At 43.8% G+C, this 16,552-nt stretch overlaps 1 protein-coding gene across 4 annotated transcripts in view; it reads left to right on the plus strand.

The window, feature by feature from the left end:
* Positions 1-6,170: 6,170 nt before the first annotated feature.
* The window catches only part of WARS2 (tryptophanyl tRNA synthetase 2, mitochondrial), a 56,893-nt gene continuing 46,511 nt past the window's right edge, over positions 6,171-16,552 (plus strand). For 2 of the 4 annotated variants that reach the window (XM_067545956.1, XM_067545959.1), the window contains exon 1: positions 7,332-7,395. In XM_067545956.1, the coding sequence (XP_067402057.1) occupies positions 7,333-7,395 (63 nt within the window). In that variant the 5' untranslated portion in view covers position 7,332. Of the gene's footprint in view, positions 6,252-7,331; positions 7,396-13,815; positions 14,083-16,552 lie in introns of those variants that run through there. The other 2 variants (XM_067545957.1, XM_067545958.1) reach the window with 2 other exon arrangements.

The following is a 16,552-nucleotide window of genomic DNA, read 5'->3' on the forward strand; positions in this document are numbered from 1 at the left end:
AAATACTGGAAATAATAGCAGACTTCAGCTTTTTTATTTACAATAATAAAGCAACTTCATCTAGAAACTCCTTATTGCCGCAAACTAAAGGTGTGTGTCTGGGGAGGGAGAGCTTTTCCCCTTGATGTTCCAGGACGTGGAAACACAATCCTTTTTCAGACACAGATGTTTGCAATAGAAAACTTTCACCCTGCACTCCTCTGTTTTTAATCTACCCGTGACAGGAAACACAGATTCAAAATGAATGTAAGAACAGAGTCACCACAACTGGTGATAATACAAAAGAACTTATAGGAAAGATCTTGTTCCCTCAAAATAGTAGAGAGAAAATGTTGATCCATTCCAGTAGATTTTAGGTGTATGTATTTCTGCTATGTTATCAATATAATTGTTTTTCATGAACTTCAGAGAAAATAATCCTTACCAAACTATGCCATATAATATTGTGCATATATCACCGGATTCTATGCACTATACATATTTACGGTCTCTCCCAGATACTTAGCTCTTTCCAAACCACTAAACTCCTGCTGCTTCATGTGAAATGCTCTGAGCACAAAACAGAGAAATCAGTTGTTAAAGCTTCCTTGAATATATGTGTAAAGTTTTATATAGAACAGATATGATTATTTGATCGACTCCCTAGCCCCTCAGCCAGTCTCCAGCCCTGCACTAACCCTTAGGCCAGGCCTGCTCCCAGATATGCAGACTCTTTCAACTCTCAGATACATATTCAAACATGCACATGTACAAAAATCATAGAAGTGTAGGACTGAAAGGGACCTCAATAGGTCATCTAGTCCAGTCCCCAGCACTCAAGGCATAACTAGATCATTCCTGACAGGTGTTTATCTAAACTGTTCTTAAAAACCTCCAAAGATGGAGATTCTAGAATCTCCCTAGGCAATTTATTCCAGTGCTTAACTACCCTGACAGTTAGGAAGCTTTCCTAATGTCCAACCTAAACAGCTCTTGCTGCACTTTAAACCCATTGCTTCTTGTCCTATCCTCAGAGGTTAAGAAGAACAATTTTTCACCCTCCTCCTTGTAACAACCCTTTATGTACTTGAAAACTGTTATCATGACCCCCCTTCAGTCTTCTCTTCTCCAGACTAAACAAACCCAATTTTTTCAATCTTCTCTCCTAGGTCATGTTTTCTAGACCTTTAATCATTTTTGTTGCTCTCCTCTGGACTTTCTCCAATTTGTTCACATCTTTCCTGAAATGTGGCGCCCAGAACTGGATGCTATACTCCAGTTGAGGCCTTATCAGTGCGGAGTAGAATGGAAGAATTACTTCTTGTGTCTTGCTTACATTCTCGCTGATACATCCCAGAATGATGTTTGCTTTTTTTGTAATAGCATTACACTGCTGACTCATTTAGCTTGTAATCCACTATGACCTCCAGATCCCTTTCTGCAGTACTCCTTCCTAGGCAGTCATTTCCCATTTTGTATGTGTACAACTGATTGCTCCTTCCTAAGTGGAGTACTTTGCATTTGTCCTTATTTAATTTCAGCCATTTCTCCAGTTTGTCCAGATTATTTTGAATCTTAATCCTACCCTCCAAAATAGTTGCAACCCCTCTCAGTTTGGTCCGCAAACTTTATAAGTCTGTAAACTTTATAAGCATACTCTCTATGCCATTATCTAAATCATTTATGAAGATATTGAACAGAACTGGATCCAGGAGTGATCCGTGCAGGAACCCTCTTGATATGCCCTTCCAGCTTGACTGTGACTCACTGATAATTGATTGGAAAACCATTCCCAGAGAGTAGTTATGCACCCACCTTATAGTAGCTCCATCAAGGATATATCTTCCTACTTTGTTTATGAGAAGGTCATGAGGGACAGTAACAAAAGTCTTACTGAAGTCAAGATATACCACATCTACCACTTCCCCCTTTCCTTCACAAGGTTTGTTACAAAAAAATCTTTAGAGCTTTGAGTGGATGTGACCTGAGGTGCTTAGGGTAACCCACACTGAAAATGCCAAGGTCAGGGTAGGCTACAAAAAGGAGAGCAAATTCTCCTCAAACTGGTGTCTCACATTGTAGTTAGATTCACCTACCAGTCACAAACTGTGCTTCTGATTCCCCCCCCCCTCCACTGTTTATCAAGAAGCCCCCAAAAAGAAATCACACAGCCCCCTTTATTGCATTTCAGTCTCTGGCTACCAATCAGGAACTAGGTCCAGTAAAGTGATAAGTTATTTAAAACTCTCCTCACTGTATAAAATGTTCTCCTGATCCCCAAAGGGACAGCCACATTACCAGATCAATACTTGTTTGGATCTTATCCAAAAATACCACACTGCCAGCCAATCCTTTAGTATCTAAAACTAGAAGTTTATTATAAAAGAAAAGAAACAACAAAAAGAGAGATATTAAATGATCAAAGCAATCAGATAATACATATGACTTCAAAGTCAATATATATCAGATTCTCAGTAGTATAAGTGAGTTTGCTGGCTTGTAAAGTTCCTCTGGAGCACATCCAGTACCTGGATGGGTTTGTCAGTCCTTTGTTCAAAGCTTCAATTGTAGAGAAATTAATCCAGAAGTAAGAAGCCAGATTAAAGACAAGATGGAGATGTTGCGGCTGCCATATACATCCTTTGCCATGTGACTTGTCCCAAACACAAGCTCACAGGACATGGGCATGGAAAAGCTCTTGACATCCTCCTTTCACAGGCATGTCAAGTTGCCATGCCCTGCCCTAAGAGAGAGTGAAGCACGTCCGACGAAAATGCGACCAACCCCGCCCAATTTTTTTACCACAACAAAGATGGTGGATTTTGCATTTCTCGTTCCAGTGCCCCACAAAAAAAATGGAGGATTATGCATTTCCGGTTCCAGTCACGTGGTGCTGGAAGCGACTGGGCCCAAAACTTGGCAAAACGACCCAGACGTTGGGCCACAGCAAGCCTGCTGGGAACAGGTCCAAAAAAAATGATCCGTGTTGCTCAACTAACAAGTGCCTGGGTTGCAAAGAGGCCCAAGTCAGCTTATAAGGGGCTGACTTGGCCCCTGGTTTCTTTCTCTGGGTGCATTGTATAGCTGATTGCCCTTGATGGGCCATCCAGCAGGCTGGATAGTATTGATGCTAATCTGTCTGGAGGTGTCACTCAGTAACAGCACAAGTTTGAGATACAGATCTATCCCAGCTATTCATATCTTAAAATACAAAGATGATTGATATATGCAGATAAGTTTAACATATTTAGCAAATCATAACTTTTCCACTGATACCTTACATGGCATATCTTGTAAGATTCATTGTAATTTTGTCATATTGGTATTAATATTATAAATGGTCACTCATATTTCATACAGCGTCACACTGGACATTCTCTGCCTGGTGCTGAATGGCTGATTGCTCCAGCCTACTCCCTCAAAGACTCTTCAGCTCAATTTCATTCCACTCATGCCATTCATCCCTCTTCCTTTCTTCCTTGCCTCAACACCACTCTTCACCATCCTCTCTCCCTCCCCTTGTCTTTTCATTTAGCTAACCTTTCCTAACTAACTCCCACCTCTAAACTTTTTTTTTTTAAAGAAAGAAAAATCAGGGTACTAATACGGTGTTTACAGGCCATTATATTGATCACTCTGCTTGTGTGTTAGACCCCTTTCCTCTACCCTTTGTTTGTTTTCGTCTATTTAGACTGTGAGCTTCCCGAGGCAAGGACTCTGCTACTCTGGGTTTGTACAGTGTCTAGCACAATGGGCCCCATTCTTGGGTGGTCTCTAGGCACTACTGAAACAAACATAATTATCATATAATATACAGTTACATAATTATAATTACGTACCAATCCCAAATGGCTGTGCATCATTATTTTGGCTCCCTTGTGGTTTATGCATTATGATATAGCCTTTATTTACATGATCACATACTATTTTTTCACAGGATTCCTGCCTCATTCAGTGAATAGATTATTTTTTTTATCCTCCCCATTCAATGCTTAGTGCCAGCCTTTATTTACTGTACACCATTCAAACCCTCCATTGAATACAAAATTACTGATTTCTTCCTGAGTGTTTTGATGGTGCTCTCACTGTAGTGTCTGAGTGCGTCACAAATATTAACGAATTTATCATCACATCACTTCTGTGAGAAAAGAAGGTATTATTATCCCCATTTTACAGATGGGGAAATGAGGCACAGAGATATTAAGGCTAAAATTGTCAAAAATGTCACTAATTGTGGGTGTCCAACTTGAGACACTTAGGATGGGATCCACAAAGGTACTTAGATGCCTAAATCCCAATTTTAGGTGCCACTATGAAACATAAATCCCACTTGGTTGCCCCCTAAACCTGCAGGTGCTTAAACTTGCTCAACCCCTACATTTTTGCAGTAAAAATTCCCTAAGTGTCTATATTTCTGCCTCTGAGCATGCACCCTGCTGCCTCACACTTGGGGTCCCGGGGCTTATCTCCTGCCCAAGCTTCAGAGCAATCCACAAATCAGGAGAAAGATAGGCACTTCTTTGCCTAAGTTATGTGTGGTGCCTGATCCAGAAGGTGCGCTCAGAGGTTACCAAACATGCACAATAGCAGCCACTCACCCAACCCCCCCCCCCCCACACACACTTTTATAACCTTTAGCCCAGTGGTTAGGGTACTAACCTGGGATGTGGGACCCCCACTTCAAGTCCCCTCCCCTCCACCTGATGAGAAGGAATTTAAATACTCTCAAGAGAGTACTCTGACAACTCAGGTATAGAATATTCTGATGTAGGGTACTCTTCAATCTCCCAGTGAATTTATTCCACTTTATATGAATAATTAAATATTAATTTGGGCAGAGAAAGAGTGAGTGACTCTGTGGACCAGTGGTTAGAGTACTCATGTGAGAGGTGGCAGATTGCTATTCAAATCCCTTCTCCTCATCAGGCACAGGAGGGACTTAAACTGGGAGTCTACCTCATCCTAGGTGAGTACCCTAACCAATGGGCTAAAGTTTATCAGAGGCCTGCCTCTAGATCCAGCTGTTTTGTGGAGACAGCCTTTAAACAAACCTACTGGATTGTACTATACATGTGATTTAAGTGGAGGAGCATCTACCTCTCCTGGTTCATGAATTGTTAGCAAAAAGAAACACCCCCCTGCAGCCTGGACCGAGGTGCTGAACTCTGTGAGAGGGGCGGGGCTTAGCATACACTCTTCTTGCCAGCATCTCCCTTTGGCTAGCTCCCCACCTCATATGCTGACTTTGTGAATCACGCTCTTAAGGCACCTGTCTCTCCCTGTTCATTGCATTGGGAATTTAGGAGCCAAACTCAGGCTTTGTGGATCACAGTGTTGTGCCAGTGATTTTTTTTCTAGGTGCCTATAAATTAGACTCACTATCACAAAGTCCCTCTGTAGATACAGGCCTGAGGCCCTGATTTTTTCAGAATACTTAGCATTTTTATAGCATATTATATATTCAAAGCAAATCTCCAATAAACTTGTATCCGCACACTAAACCCAACAACTGGAATTAGACCAATGTATTACAATCCTCAGAAGACTAAACTAACTATTAATAGATTTGAAGGCCAGAAGGGATCTTGGTGATCATCTAGTCTGACCTCCTGTGTAAAGCAGGGCATAGAACGTCCCCAAAATAATTCCTAGAGCATATTTTTTAGAAAAACATCCAATCGTCATTTTAAAATTGCCACTGATGGAGAATCCACAGGGACCCTTGGTAAATTGTTCCAATGGTTAATTACCATCACTGTTCAAAAATTTACACCTTATTTCCAGTCTGATTCTGGCTACCTTCAACTTCAAGCTATTGGCTCATGTTATATCATTTTCTGCTAGATTGAAGAGCCCATTATGAAATATCTGTTCTCCATTTAGAGAATTTACAAAATGTAATCAAGTCACCCCTTACCCTTCTATTTGTTAAGTTAAATAGATTAAGTTCCTTGAGTCTTTCACTAGAAGGCATGTTTTCTAACCCTTTAATTGTACTTGTGGCTCTTTTCTGAATCCTCTGTAATTTATCAACATTCTTCTTGAACTGTAGACACCAGAACCGGGCACAGTATTCCTGCAGCAGTCGCACCAGTGCCACATACAGAATAAAATAACCTCTCCACTAGTGGAGATTCCTGTTTATGCATCCAAGGATTGCATTAATCGTTTCGGCCACAGCATCACAGGAAGCTCACATTCAGCTGATTATTCACCAGGGCCCCCAAATCTTTTTCAGAGTAACTGCTTCTGAGGATAGCGTCCCCCCTCCTGTAAGTATCGCCTACGTTCTTTGTTCCTATATGTTTAGCTGTTTTAAAACACGTATTGTTTGCTTGTGCCTGTGCAAGTGATCCCGAGCGCTCTGTATCAGTGGCCTGTCCTCTTCATTACCTGACCGTTTTAATTCATTAGCCTGCCTAAGGCTGTATTTGTTTTTTCCAACAGTTTGATTCTAAGTCAAAGTATCTCTGTGACAATTAACTTTTAGGCAGCATTGTTGGCGTGGCTCTCTCCGATCCCAAGCAGGGCACAAGTAATCTAGTCTTTATAACCCCGCTAACGTTTATGGCGCTCGGCGCTGTTACCTGAGCATGGCGAAGGGATTGGGGCGCAGGATCCGGCTGGGGTTAGGGAGCGCTGACAGACTGCTGGCAGGGACGGGGGGGGCAGTGCAGGGATGCTGTGTGCAGGGAGGACGGGGGGGTGGGGGTATCTGTCGGCAGGGCAGAGGCGGTGGGGTTCTGTGCAGGGGGGAGCGGGCTTTGGGGGGGCTCTGGGATCAAGGCAGCAGGCGAGGTTCAGACCGACCCGTGAGCTGGGCCTATGCGGGGAGCAGACGAGCTGAGCATCCCTGAGCAGCGGCCTGGCCTGGCCCGGGCGCTGTGTGGGGTGGGCCGGGCCGGGCCGAGCCAGGCCGGAGGAGGAGCGGCCCGTGAGGGGGAAGCAGCTGGTAAATGCCCTGGGGTGGTGAGGGAGCGGCTCCGGGGGGCAGTTTGGCCGTTGCGGGCGGGCGGACGGGCGGGGTTTAGCTGATTGGGGGGCGGGGCAGTCCTGGGGGACGGACGTTGGCGAGGATGACGCACTGAGGGGGGAGGGAAGGACAGCACTCGCCGGCGGCTACGCCACAAGCCGGCAGGCTCCCGGCAGCCGTTGCGGCCGTTGGGCGCCGTGACGACACCACCGACCCCGCCCCTGGGCAAGGTCAAAGGTGGTTTGTTTTTGTTTTTTTCCCCCCCGTTCTAGCTCCGCCCCCTTGCCGGCGGGAGCTGGCCACAAATACGCAGGCGCAGGCCCGCCCCCTCCCGGCGCTTTTGCCTTGTCGCTGCTATTTCCCCAGTCCCTCCCCCAGCCATGGCGGCGCCGTCGTGCGGCGTGCGCGTGATCCGGGCCCTGCACCGCGGGACCCTCACCCAGGTAACGGGCCGGGGCCCCTCCCTTGACTCTCCTGGGCGGGGCCTATCGCGCCTCCTTCCCCCGCACGCGGGCTCCCAGAAATCCCCTGCCTGGCCCGTGCAGCGCCTTGCACAGAGCTGGGAGCCGGCGCTGCTCTTCCCTGGCACCGTCCCGCCTCGCCGCCCCTGTGCACCACGCCGCCCTATTTCTCTGCATTGCTCCCTCCCCCTCCCGCGTAACACCCCATCCCTGCCCAGCATCATCGCCCCACTCTCTGGACCACCTCCCTCTGTCTCAGTATGTCTCACACCTGCTGCACTCCCTTCCCGCCCTGCACCGCCCCAGCACTCTTCCCCGCCCTGCTGTCTGCTGTGCACCGCCCCGCTGTATTGCCCTGTGTACTGCACCACGTCGCTAGCCTTCTGCAGCGTTGTGCCCCTCACTACCCTGCCTCTCTGCTCTGCATCACCTGCCCTCCGCGCCGCGTTACTGTACCGCCGTGTTGCCTTGTATTTACTGTAGGAAAAGAGTCCAATGTCAGTCAGGCATAGCTAGCACACCTGTTAGCTAAACCCGACCTTACACGCATCCACTGCCCCTAGTCAAGACCCAGTGTTTGGCCTTGTCTAGACTGGGGAGAGCTAGTCTCATTTAGCACTAAAGGAAGAGTACTTTATCTCAGTGAGACTCCTAAAAGGTATTCACTAACAGCACACCATTAAATCCTTCTCTAGACACGCTCTCTGTTTTGCAGCTTGCAACCACTGATTTGGTATTTGGTAATAGTTTTTCTCTGGGTAATGGGAAGCTAGATCCTAACTTTCTAACCCTTTCTCCATAGTTTACTGTGTCATATGAGAGTGTTAGAACTTTTCATAGCAAATCCTTTGGGCTGAAATTTCTCAACTCTGTTCTCAGCCCAGAAGTGGAATAGTTAGAAAACTGGTAAACTGTTTACAGCCAACTTATGTGAATCAGGTATACAAAAGTATGTAGTGTAATGAAAATATTTTTACAACTATTACCAGGTTTTACCAGTCTTCCTCTTGTAGAAAAAACCTTTTTCAGGAGAAAGCTCACAAATGTTATGAAGAAATAGGAATATTGGGACATAATGGCCACCCCAGAATTTGGAGGTGGTGGGCAAAGGGGATGGCAGCAAAAGCTGCTGCTGCTGCTATCAAATAAAATGTCCCAAATGCTGAGATGCTGCTTGCAGGTGTGGCTAGGTATTACCTTGAAGCAGATTTCTCTTCCTCTGGTTTCCCTGCTGGCTGCCTCTGGGTATTAACAGGCCACATCACCTTGAAGGGTCCTTTGAAATGTGTTAACTACTTATGCTAACAAGCAATCTGTTCCATCTTGTATTTAGCTGTGACACTGTGAAGGCAGGTCTACACTTAAAATGTGTCGCCGCAGCTGCAGCACTTAAGTGAAGACGCTCTACACATAGTTAATCTACCTCCCTGACAGGTGGTAGCTTTCTCCCTCTGACAGCACTATCTAAGTGGTGGGTATAAGTATAAGGCTCAGGGGTGTGGATTTTTCACAGCATAGTTATACTGATCTAGCCCCCATTATGCTGATATAGCTCTGTTGTGTAGAGCAGACCTGAGGAAGTTACCCAGATCTGAAGAAGAGCTCTGTGTAAACTCGAAAGTTTATCTCTCTCACCACCAGAAGTGGGTCCAATAAAGGTATTCTCTTACCCAACTTGTCTCGCTAATATCCTGGGACTGACACGGCTACAACCACACCGCATATATCTCTACGTTAGGGAACATTTTTACAAATTTTCAACCATTGCTAATACCGGTTTAGCTCCATTTGTATTCGCAACATTGAAAACCCATTGCTGCATCTCCAGCCATTTTCACCAGCCCAAGCTGAAGAGAGATGCTGCAGGAACCTTGAGGCCGAGGTGAACCCTGCCTGTCTGGAGGCAGAGAGACTCCCAAAGATAGGGGGAGCTGGAGTAAGAGGCATTGCTTTCATGATGCTTGTTTTCTAAATGAATAGTGCTTTCTCTTAAGTAAAGGGTAACTGAGTTAGAAAGACTACCTTTTGCTAATGTTGTCTAGTTGCTTCCACTATCGCATGTCTCTGAAGAAGCACACTCTAAACCAGAAGGCTCACAGGTTATTCTGGGAAACGTGCAAGAGCTGCTGGGGAGCCTTGAGGAAGATTGCACTAGTGTCAGGTACTAGATACCAAGAGTGGTGTCAGACACAAGGTCTGCACCTGAAATGCATGCCTAGAGGCCCGAAGGCAGGGACAGTGCATAAACTGAATTTGCTGGGGCTGAGCCCATGATACGTGGCTTCAGCATTTAGATCCCCTCACAGTTTTCTGACAAGTGTGCAGTAGGGGGAGCTTGGCCAGACTGACAGATACAATGGGGCAATGGCAAACTTCCTCCAAGCTGACCTCTCCTCAGGGGACCACCATACCCTTTAGGGTATGTCTAGACTAAAGTGTGTAGTCCTGTATTAATTGAATTTAATTGACAATTTTAACTTTCAGTTAACACAAGTTAACTAAAATATTATTATAAATGCTAGTTTGTTACAGGACACAGAGTTGCTGGTTTACCCTGGGACTCCAAGGTTAAATGAACCAACACCTTTGGAATTAATTTTACTTAGTTTTCCTATTGTAATTCAAGTTCAGACAAACCTGAAGAGTGAGGGCTGTTAAATCTCCTTGGACCATTTAGCTCTTGACCTCAGCTGAGATTGCCTGTAAAAGGGCTGATCATGGTAGTTTTTAGTGACTGTTCACAAGGAAATGGGCTGACATCTCCCTCCCCCCGCCCCCCCCCCTCAGACAGGTCAATGAACAGCCTTCAGGGAGCCTCACTTGTTTTTGTTAGTCTTAAAAGATTTACCTAATTCCTCTTAGCCAGAACAAACAATACTTGAGCTACCACAGGTGTCCAGCTTGAAAGTGCTCCCCAATCTCTGCTGCAAGGAGGAGTATTTTTTCTCTCTTTGGTCATTTCCCTGATGCTGTTACTGACTGACTGCCACAAGGGTGGGAGTCTCCATTACTCTTAGCCCCCACCTTCCATTTCTGTGAGTTCTTCCAGGGCTTGCTGCTGTTTTTCTCAGCAGCAGCTGAATGAAGTTGACCAAATTCTTATTAGTTTCACTGATCCTCACAGGACTTTGAATAGCAGCAAGGACAGTTTACTATACTGTGGTCAGTTTTCATGCTGTTGCACCCAGTGATCAACAGCCGAGGTAGAACCACACCAGTTACAATATTTGTGTTAGTCTATAACTTTTTAAAATGAGAGCTTATGGTTTGCAGGAGTGGAGTTTTCAAGCCCTGATGGTAATGATTTGCTTTTTATGCAATCTTCACACTGGGCTTACTCTGCCACCCCGAAGAGCTGGGTCTCTTACTATCTAGGGTTGGGCATTTGACCAGTCCAAAAATAGCTAGTCATTTGACCAGTGGCATGTTGGTCAAATATTGTCAAATAATGTAACAAATGATTAAATATTTTAAAGCATTAATTTGTTAGAACAATAACAGTAACAAAAAAGAACAAGACTTAGCCATATGTACTTATGCCTAATTACAAAAAAAGGTTAACTGAGAAAAATGCGTAACACAATGAAATTAAGATAAAAAAACAAAAATGGTGCAATCAAAAAGAGAGGCCACTGCCTGCATCTGGATATTCTTGCTGGAATATTTGACAATATGGTCAACTGACCAGTCAGGTTACTGGCTTGTCAAGCCTGATCTGATTCAGTGGCAGTGCTTAGTGTCCCTTCTAAAACAGAAGTTTGGTTTCATTTTAGATTTGACACTAAAATCTATATTCTTCATGCTCTGCACCCTTCCCATCTATATATACCTTATTCCAGCAAACAGATGCTCACATGCATAAGGATTTGGACTGGGAGGTTTCTGAGAGTGTAGTGTCTTTTGTGATGTGGACCATTGTCCAGTAAGATCTAAGGTACAAGTACCATGCCTAAATTAAGATTTGAACTCTCCTCCCAAGTGGCTAGTGCACTTGTCTGCCTGCACTCCAAAATCAGCCACATTTTCTGGTCTGAATGATCTGGAAACTCTTGCTTTCATCTCCTGATGCATGACTGTCCCTGAGCTAATGCAGTTCATTGTGACTCTGTGTATTCAGCTCTACCACCTCAAGGTATGATCCACTCACATCTTTTAAGATGTACTTTGTTGGGATGGGTCAGCACTTGGATTGGAGAAGTCCAAAGATTATGCATGTCCTGCCTGATGTGGTGTTTGTACAAGTACAAGTAAATGGCAGTTTTACTTGGTGAGTCAGTGTTGAACCGATGCTGGAGTGGTATTGGGGAAGAACATTGTGCTGCTGGAGGTGCTACTATCTACTGAATAACACAAAACTTAGATCCTTATATGGATCTGGTATTCACTTACTGTCCTAAGCAGTTAAACAGCTGCCATGGTCCACCTCAAAGGTTGCTGAATCATAGTGATTCCTGTGTATATTTTGTGTATAATGTTAAGCTTGTAAATAGCTTTGGGATTCTCTAGGGTAGAAGCGTGGCTATAAGATACTTAATTCTTAGGAGCAAGTGAAAATTTTGGAACATTTTATTTATGTATTTATGTATTTATTTTTAAGATGCTTGCTTATATCTGGGAGAACATGCTCAAAAGTAGCAGTATCCACCACACCACCACATTTCTGTCTTGCATTGTGTTTTCTGCTAGGAAGTTAGAGACCATTACAGCTGGCATTTGGGTTACACCTGTGCCACTACTTTATCTGCCTGTCTCAAGTACTGATATGAAATACTGGAAAGTTAGCAGTTCAGGGCATATCTATTTTAATGCAGAGTTCATGCTGATGCACAGCAATTCGTGCCAGAGAGGCTTTATTCAGGAAATGAAGGTTTCCTGTGTAATTTCCTATATTTCTGAATAGCTCCTTTTAACCTGAAGGATTCGAAAAGCACCTTATGACCTTAAACTGTAATATAGTGCTTAGATTCTTAGACTTAAAATTTTCAGAAATTCCCAAGTCCCATTTTCAAAAGTGACTTAGTCACTCTAGAAGCTTAACTCTCATTGAAAGTCAGTGGAACTATGGGTTGACCTACACAAAGGTGCTTATAGCACCTTTTATTGGTGTAACTGTCCACAGGAGGGGGTTGTATCGCTTTAGTTATTGGTTTCTAAATTCATGTCATTATAGCTGTACAAAAGCTGTGTAGACCAGCCCGTAGTCCCATTGACTTTCAGTGAGACTTGTGATCCTTAAGTTGCTTTTGAAAATGTGCATTTGTCACTGTTGTGTCTGAGCATCTTCCTGTACTTATTCTACATAAAGACCATTGCCATGTTTGAGATTAAATTGGGCATCAATTCTTTGGTGCATGGCAAAACTGTGCAAGAATTTAGGACAGGAAGTGAAGCAGAATTTTGATCTAGCTGAAATGGCAAGGGGAATTTAGTGAGGTACTAAGATGTAATATGAGTTGAAATTTCATCAGGATGCTGTGGTTAATGGCCCAAGCCTTGCAAAAAGTGCCCTGGGATCTTTAATAATTCAGTGTGGTCAAGTTCTCAGTTTTGCATCCCCTCTGATGAGTGATTTAAACAAGCTGATTACCCTGTTCAGTTAAGTTAAGAAGAAAAAATCTTCAAGTGATTTCTTGACTTGTTCAAAGGATTTTGCTTGTTGCCCAACCCTGAGAGTTGGCTGAGAAGCCAGCATTTCACATCAGTCAAGTGGAGACCTTGAACTGATGAATTTGATCTTTTACCATCTGGATACAGTAGAAGGGATGATATTTTTGCATTGGGTTACTGGATACTATCCAGAAAATAACATATCTTGGGCATCAAAGGAGCCAGATCAGAAATCGTGCCTACACTGTGGGATTGACTTTTTTTCAAAAACATGGCTATGAGACATCCTAGAATTAGATCAGAATTGCCAAAATTTATGATTTTTCTGTTTTGCACCCCTAAATATTCACTTATGCTTTCAAGTCTATCTTGGACTTAAACCTCATTGTCTCTCAAAATGAGGTCACTCCTGCCTGGGAGTGAAGGGATTGGAGAGGGTGGGGGAGTTTTGCCTCGTAAACTCATGCACAACAAGGGGTGGAGGGTGGAAATGAGAGTGGGACCCAGAGGGGCTGGACCAACTGCTTAGGGCCTGCAATCAGTCCAGGGAGTGGGATCTGGAAGGGCTAGAATGGGCCTGGAAGCAGGTAGGAAACCCCAGGACCCTCCTTCCCAGTTTGGAGCTGTCCCAGCCCCAGCCAAACCTTTGTACTTCTCCTCATTCCCCTCCTATCCCTCCACCCCCGACTGCTAAAGTGCAGCATCCATTTAAACAGGAGGCTGTGAACATCTCTGCAGCCTTAAACTTGGAATAGTCTAATGATGGGTGCCCAACTTTGTCATATGAATATTGTGTTGGTAATTTGTAATTAACCTATAGGCCATCCCTCCACACCAGACTTGCATAAAACAGGGCAGATTGCAAATGGCCTCTCATCTTTCTTGCAGAGGAATGGCCCATGAAGACTACAGGTCCCAGCATGTGATGCTGTTTGGCTCAAGATAAATAAGACTGAGAGTTTCATGCTGTGACTTTCATGAGCTGCACTTAGAAGAGTCCTTTGGATTTTTAATATCTTAGAACTCCATTAAGTGGCACTCTGCTAAACACCCTGGAACTCGGTAAGGGTGGAATTCACATTTTCACCTATAAATGAGTAATTTCTTTTAAGTCCACCCCTTAGTTACTGAGACATTAAGGAATACATGTCTTCCACTTTTGGAAAAAATGACTGTTAGTTGTGTTGGTGTCTGTTAAATATGCTGATACATTAGGTGTCTAGATGCGAGAAGGTGCTAGGTTGAATTGGTGGTTTCTTAACAATGTTTTAAGTGAATGCAACATTGATTAAAGTTCTTGCATATATAGAAGTGGAGCTTGAAGAATTGTCTATTTGAAGAATAGGTCTGGCACAGAAAATGAAGGTGAAAGCCTCCTACCTCCCTGATCTCCATTAGAGTGCCTCAACCCTGACCTAGAATGAGCTTCTTGAGAAGGGAGTGCAGCTTCTGTTGCTCATTTAGTCCTTGGTGTGTGTGTGTTGAGATTTAGGCCTTGTCAATTTTAGAAAAGATTTTTTCTTAATTTTCTAAATCTTAATTCAGTGATCTTGTAGCACAAACTACATTGATTAAGTAAGGGTTAAATAGTTTAAATGTGTTTATATGGGGGGATGACACTGAGTTAATTAGATCCATTTTAAATCCATTTAAATTAGTATAACCTTTCTAATATGGACAAGAAAGACCAATTGTGGTTTTTGTGATGTTCGCATCTGCCCACTAGGAAATGCTTAGAGTTCTGGTCTACACTTACCTGGAAATTCGGCGGCTGTCGACAGGAGTTACACAAGTTACGCAGAGTAGCTTGCGTAACTCCTGTTGACTGCTGTGCTTCCCTTCTGCGCGCCGTCTTCACTGCACCGCGTTCCTATCGAAGCAGCACTATGCCACTTGAGGGGATGGATTTACTGCATCGACTTCCGGATTGATTGAGCGGGTCTACACTGATTGCTCAATTGATCCAGAAAGATCGATTTGACGGCGGCGACTTTGCCACCATCAGTATAGACATACCCTGAGACTCGCAACTCTCACAGACCTCAGAGTACTATCGGATGGTAAAAACTTTCATTTCCACCTGAGCTAGATTTGAGGCAGAGACATAAGGTGAAAGTTTTTAAACATCTGTGTTAATTTTGGCTCCATATAAAAAGTAGCCAACCTTTGCATCCTTCACGCAATTGCCAAAGAAAATAATCAGTAGAAAAATTTATTTTCTGGTTTTTAAGAGGCTTTATGAACAACTGAATAGTTAAAAATAAAACATATATTTTTAAAAAGCCACTCTGAATGTGACTTGATAGTGTTTGTCCTTCTTTGTGCTCCTTTGGGCCGGTCTTGCTAGCATGCAACTACACACTTGAACCAAAAGTGCAATAAAATAAAAATGTCCCCTTCACCTGAAGGTCAGAGAAGGAGAAACTGAGATTATATGTTTATATGGCTCTTGGATATTACTGTGAAGATTGCAGTATAAAAATGTAGCTAACTAGTTCACTGGGAAGGAAGCAGGCAGTTGGGAATTTGGTTGCCCTCTCCTAAAAAGAGACTGGGAAGTCTTTTTACAAATAAATGAAATAATTGTTGACATAATTCAGAGATCAGAAAAAGGAGGCATTCAGTAAATTAGCTATTAGCCCCTTTGTATGTCCAATGATCATTATTTTTTAGAGGTAATAAATGCATAATGTTGTTTCATATTCTGAAAATAAGTCTTGCCTCTATATGGTAGCAGAACTGCTGCTTTTTGCTCATTTCTAAAATCACTTTTCTTTTTGGAGACAAATCGAACTTCCGTCCACCAATCTTATTTGGTGCAAAGAAATGCAATGCTATTTATGAATGACAGTACAATGAGGCTATAAGAAATAAATAATAAGCCACATTTCTTTGTTTCCAGAAAATCTCTGTCTAAGTAGAACACAGAAGGTTGCAATATTGTCAGTGTTCAGTTCTTTCCTATAATGGGTTTTTATAATTTCTCTTCCCCCAAAACTTGTCAGAATAAGACATGATCAGATCACATGAATCCATTAAGCCTCACTGCTCATTTCTTGTGCGGCAATGTTTTGTTTTTGGTTTTTTTTTTTTTTTTTTTTTTTGCCTTGTCTATGCTGGAAAGTTGCGATTTTAAATGGACTGGTATAGTTTAAATCAGTACAACCCTATAGTGTGGACATAGTTATACCAGCGTAAAAGTGCTCTATCAGTATAATTATTCCCAGCAGCCTGGCGCCAGTTTGGATGGGGGGGGACCTCGCCCCCCCAGCGTGGAGGGGAGATCAGGCCTGTCCTTTATGATGCATGGGGGGGCGCAGGAGGCTGAGGGGCAGCTGCTCCCGCTTCCACTCCTGTGTTCACGCCCCCCGTGCATCATGAAGGATCCCTCTTCCCCCCCCTCCCCCCCCAAGCCAGAGGTGAGGCGGCCCCACCCAAGATGGTGCTGGGCTGCGGAGCTGGAGCGGCGGGTAAGTGAATTCCGGGTTGGCCCTTCGTGGAGGGTGCGGGGCTCAGAGTGTCCTGTGCCCCC

The sequence above is a fragment of the Emydura macquarii genome, unplaced genomic scaffold (assembly GCF_026122565.2).
Source record: "Emydura macquarii macquarii isolate MOO-44397 ecotype Brisbane River unplaced genomic scaffold, CSIRO-AGI_Emac_v2 contig_1119, whole genome shotgun sequence".
In the NCBI taxonomy this organism is placed as follows: Eukaryota; Metazoa; Chordata; order Testudines; family Chelidae; genus Emydura; species Emydura macquarii.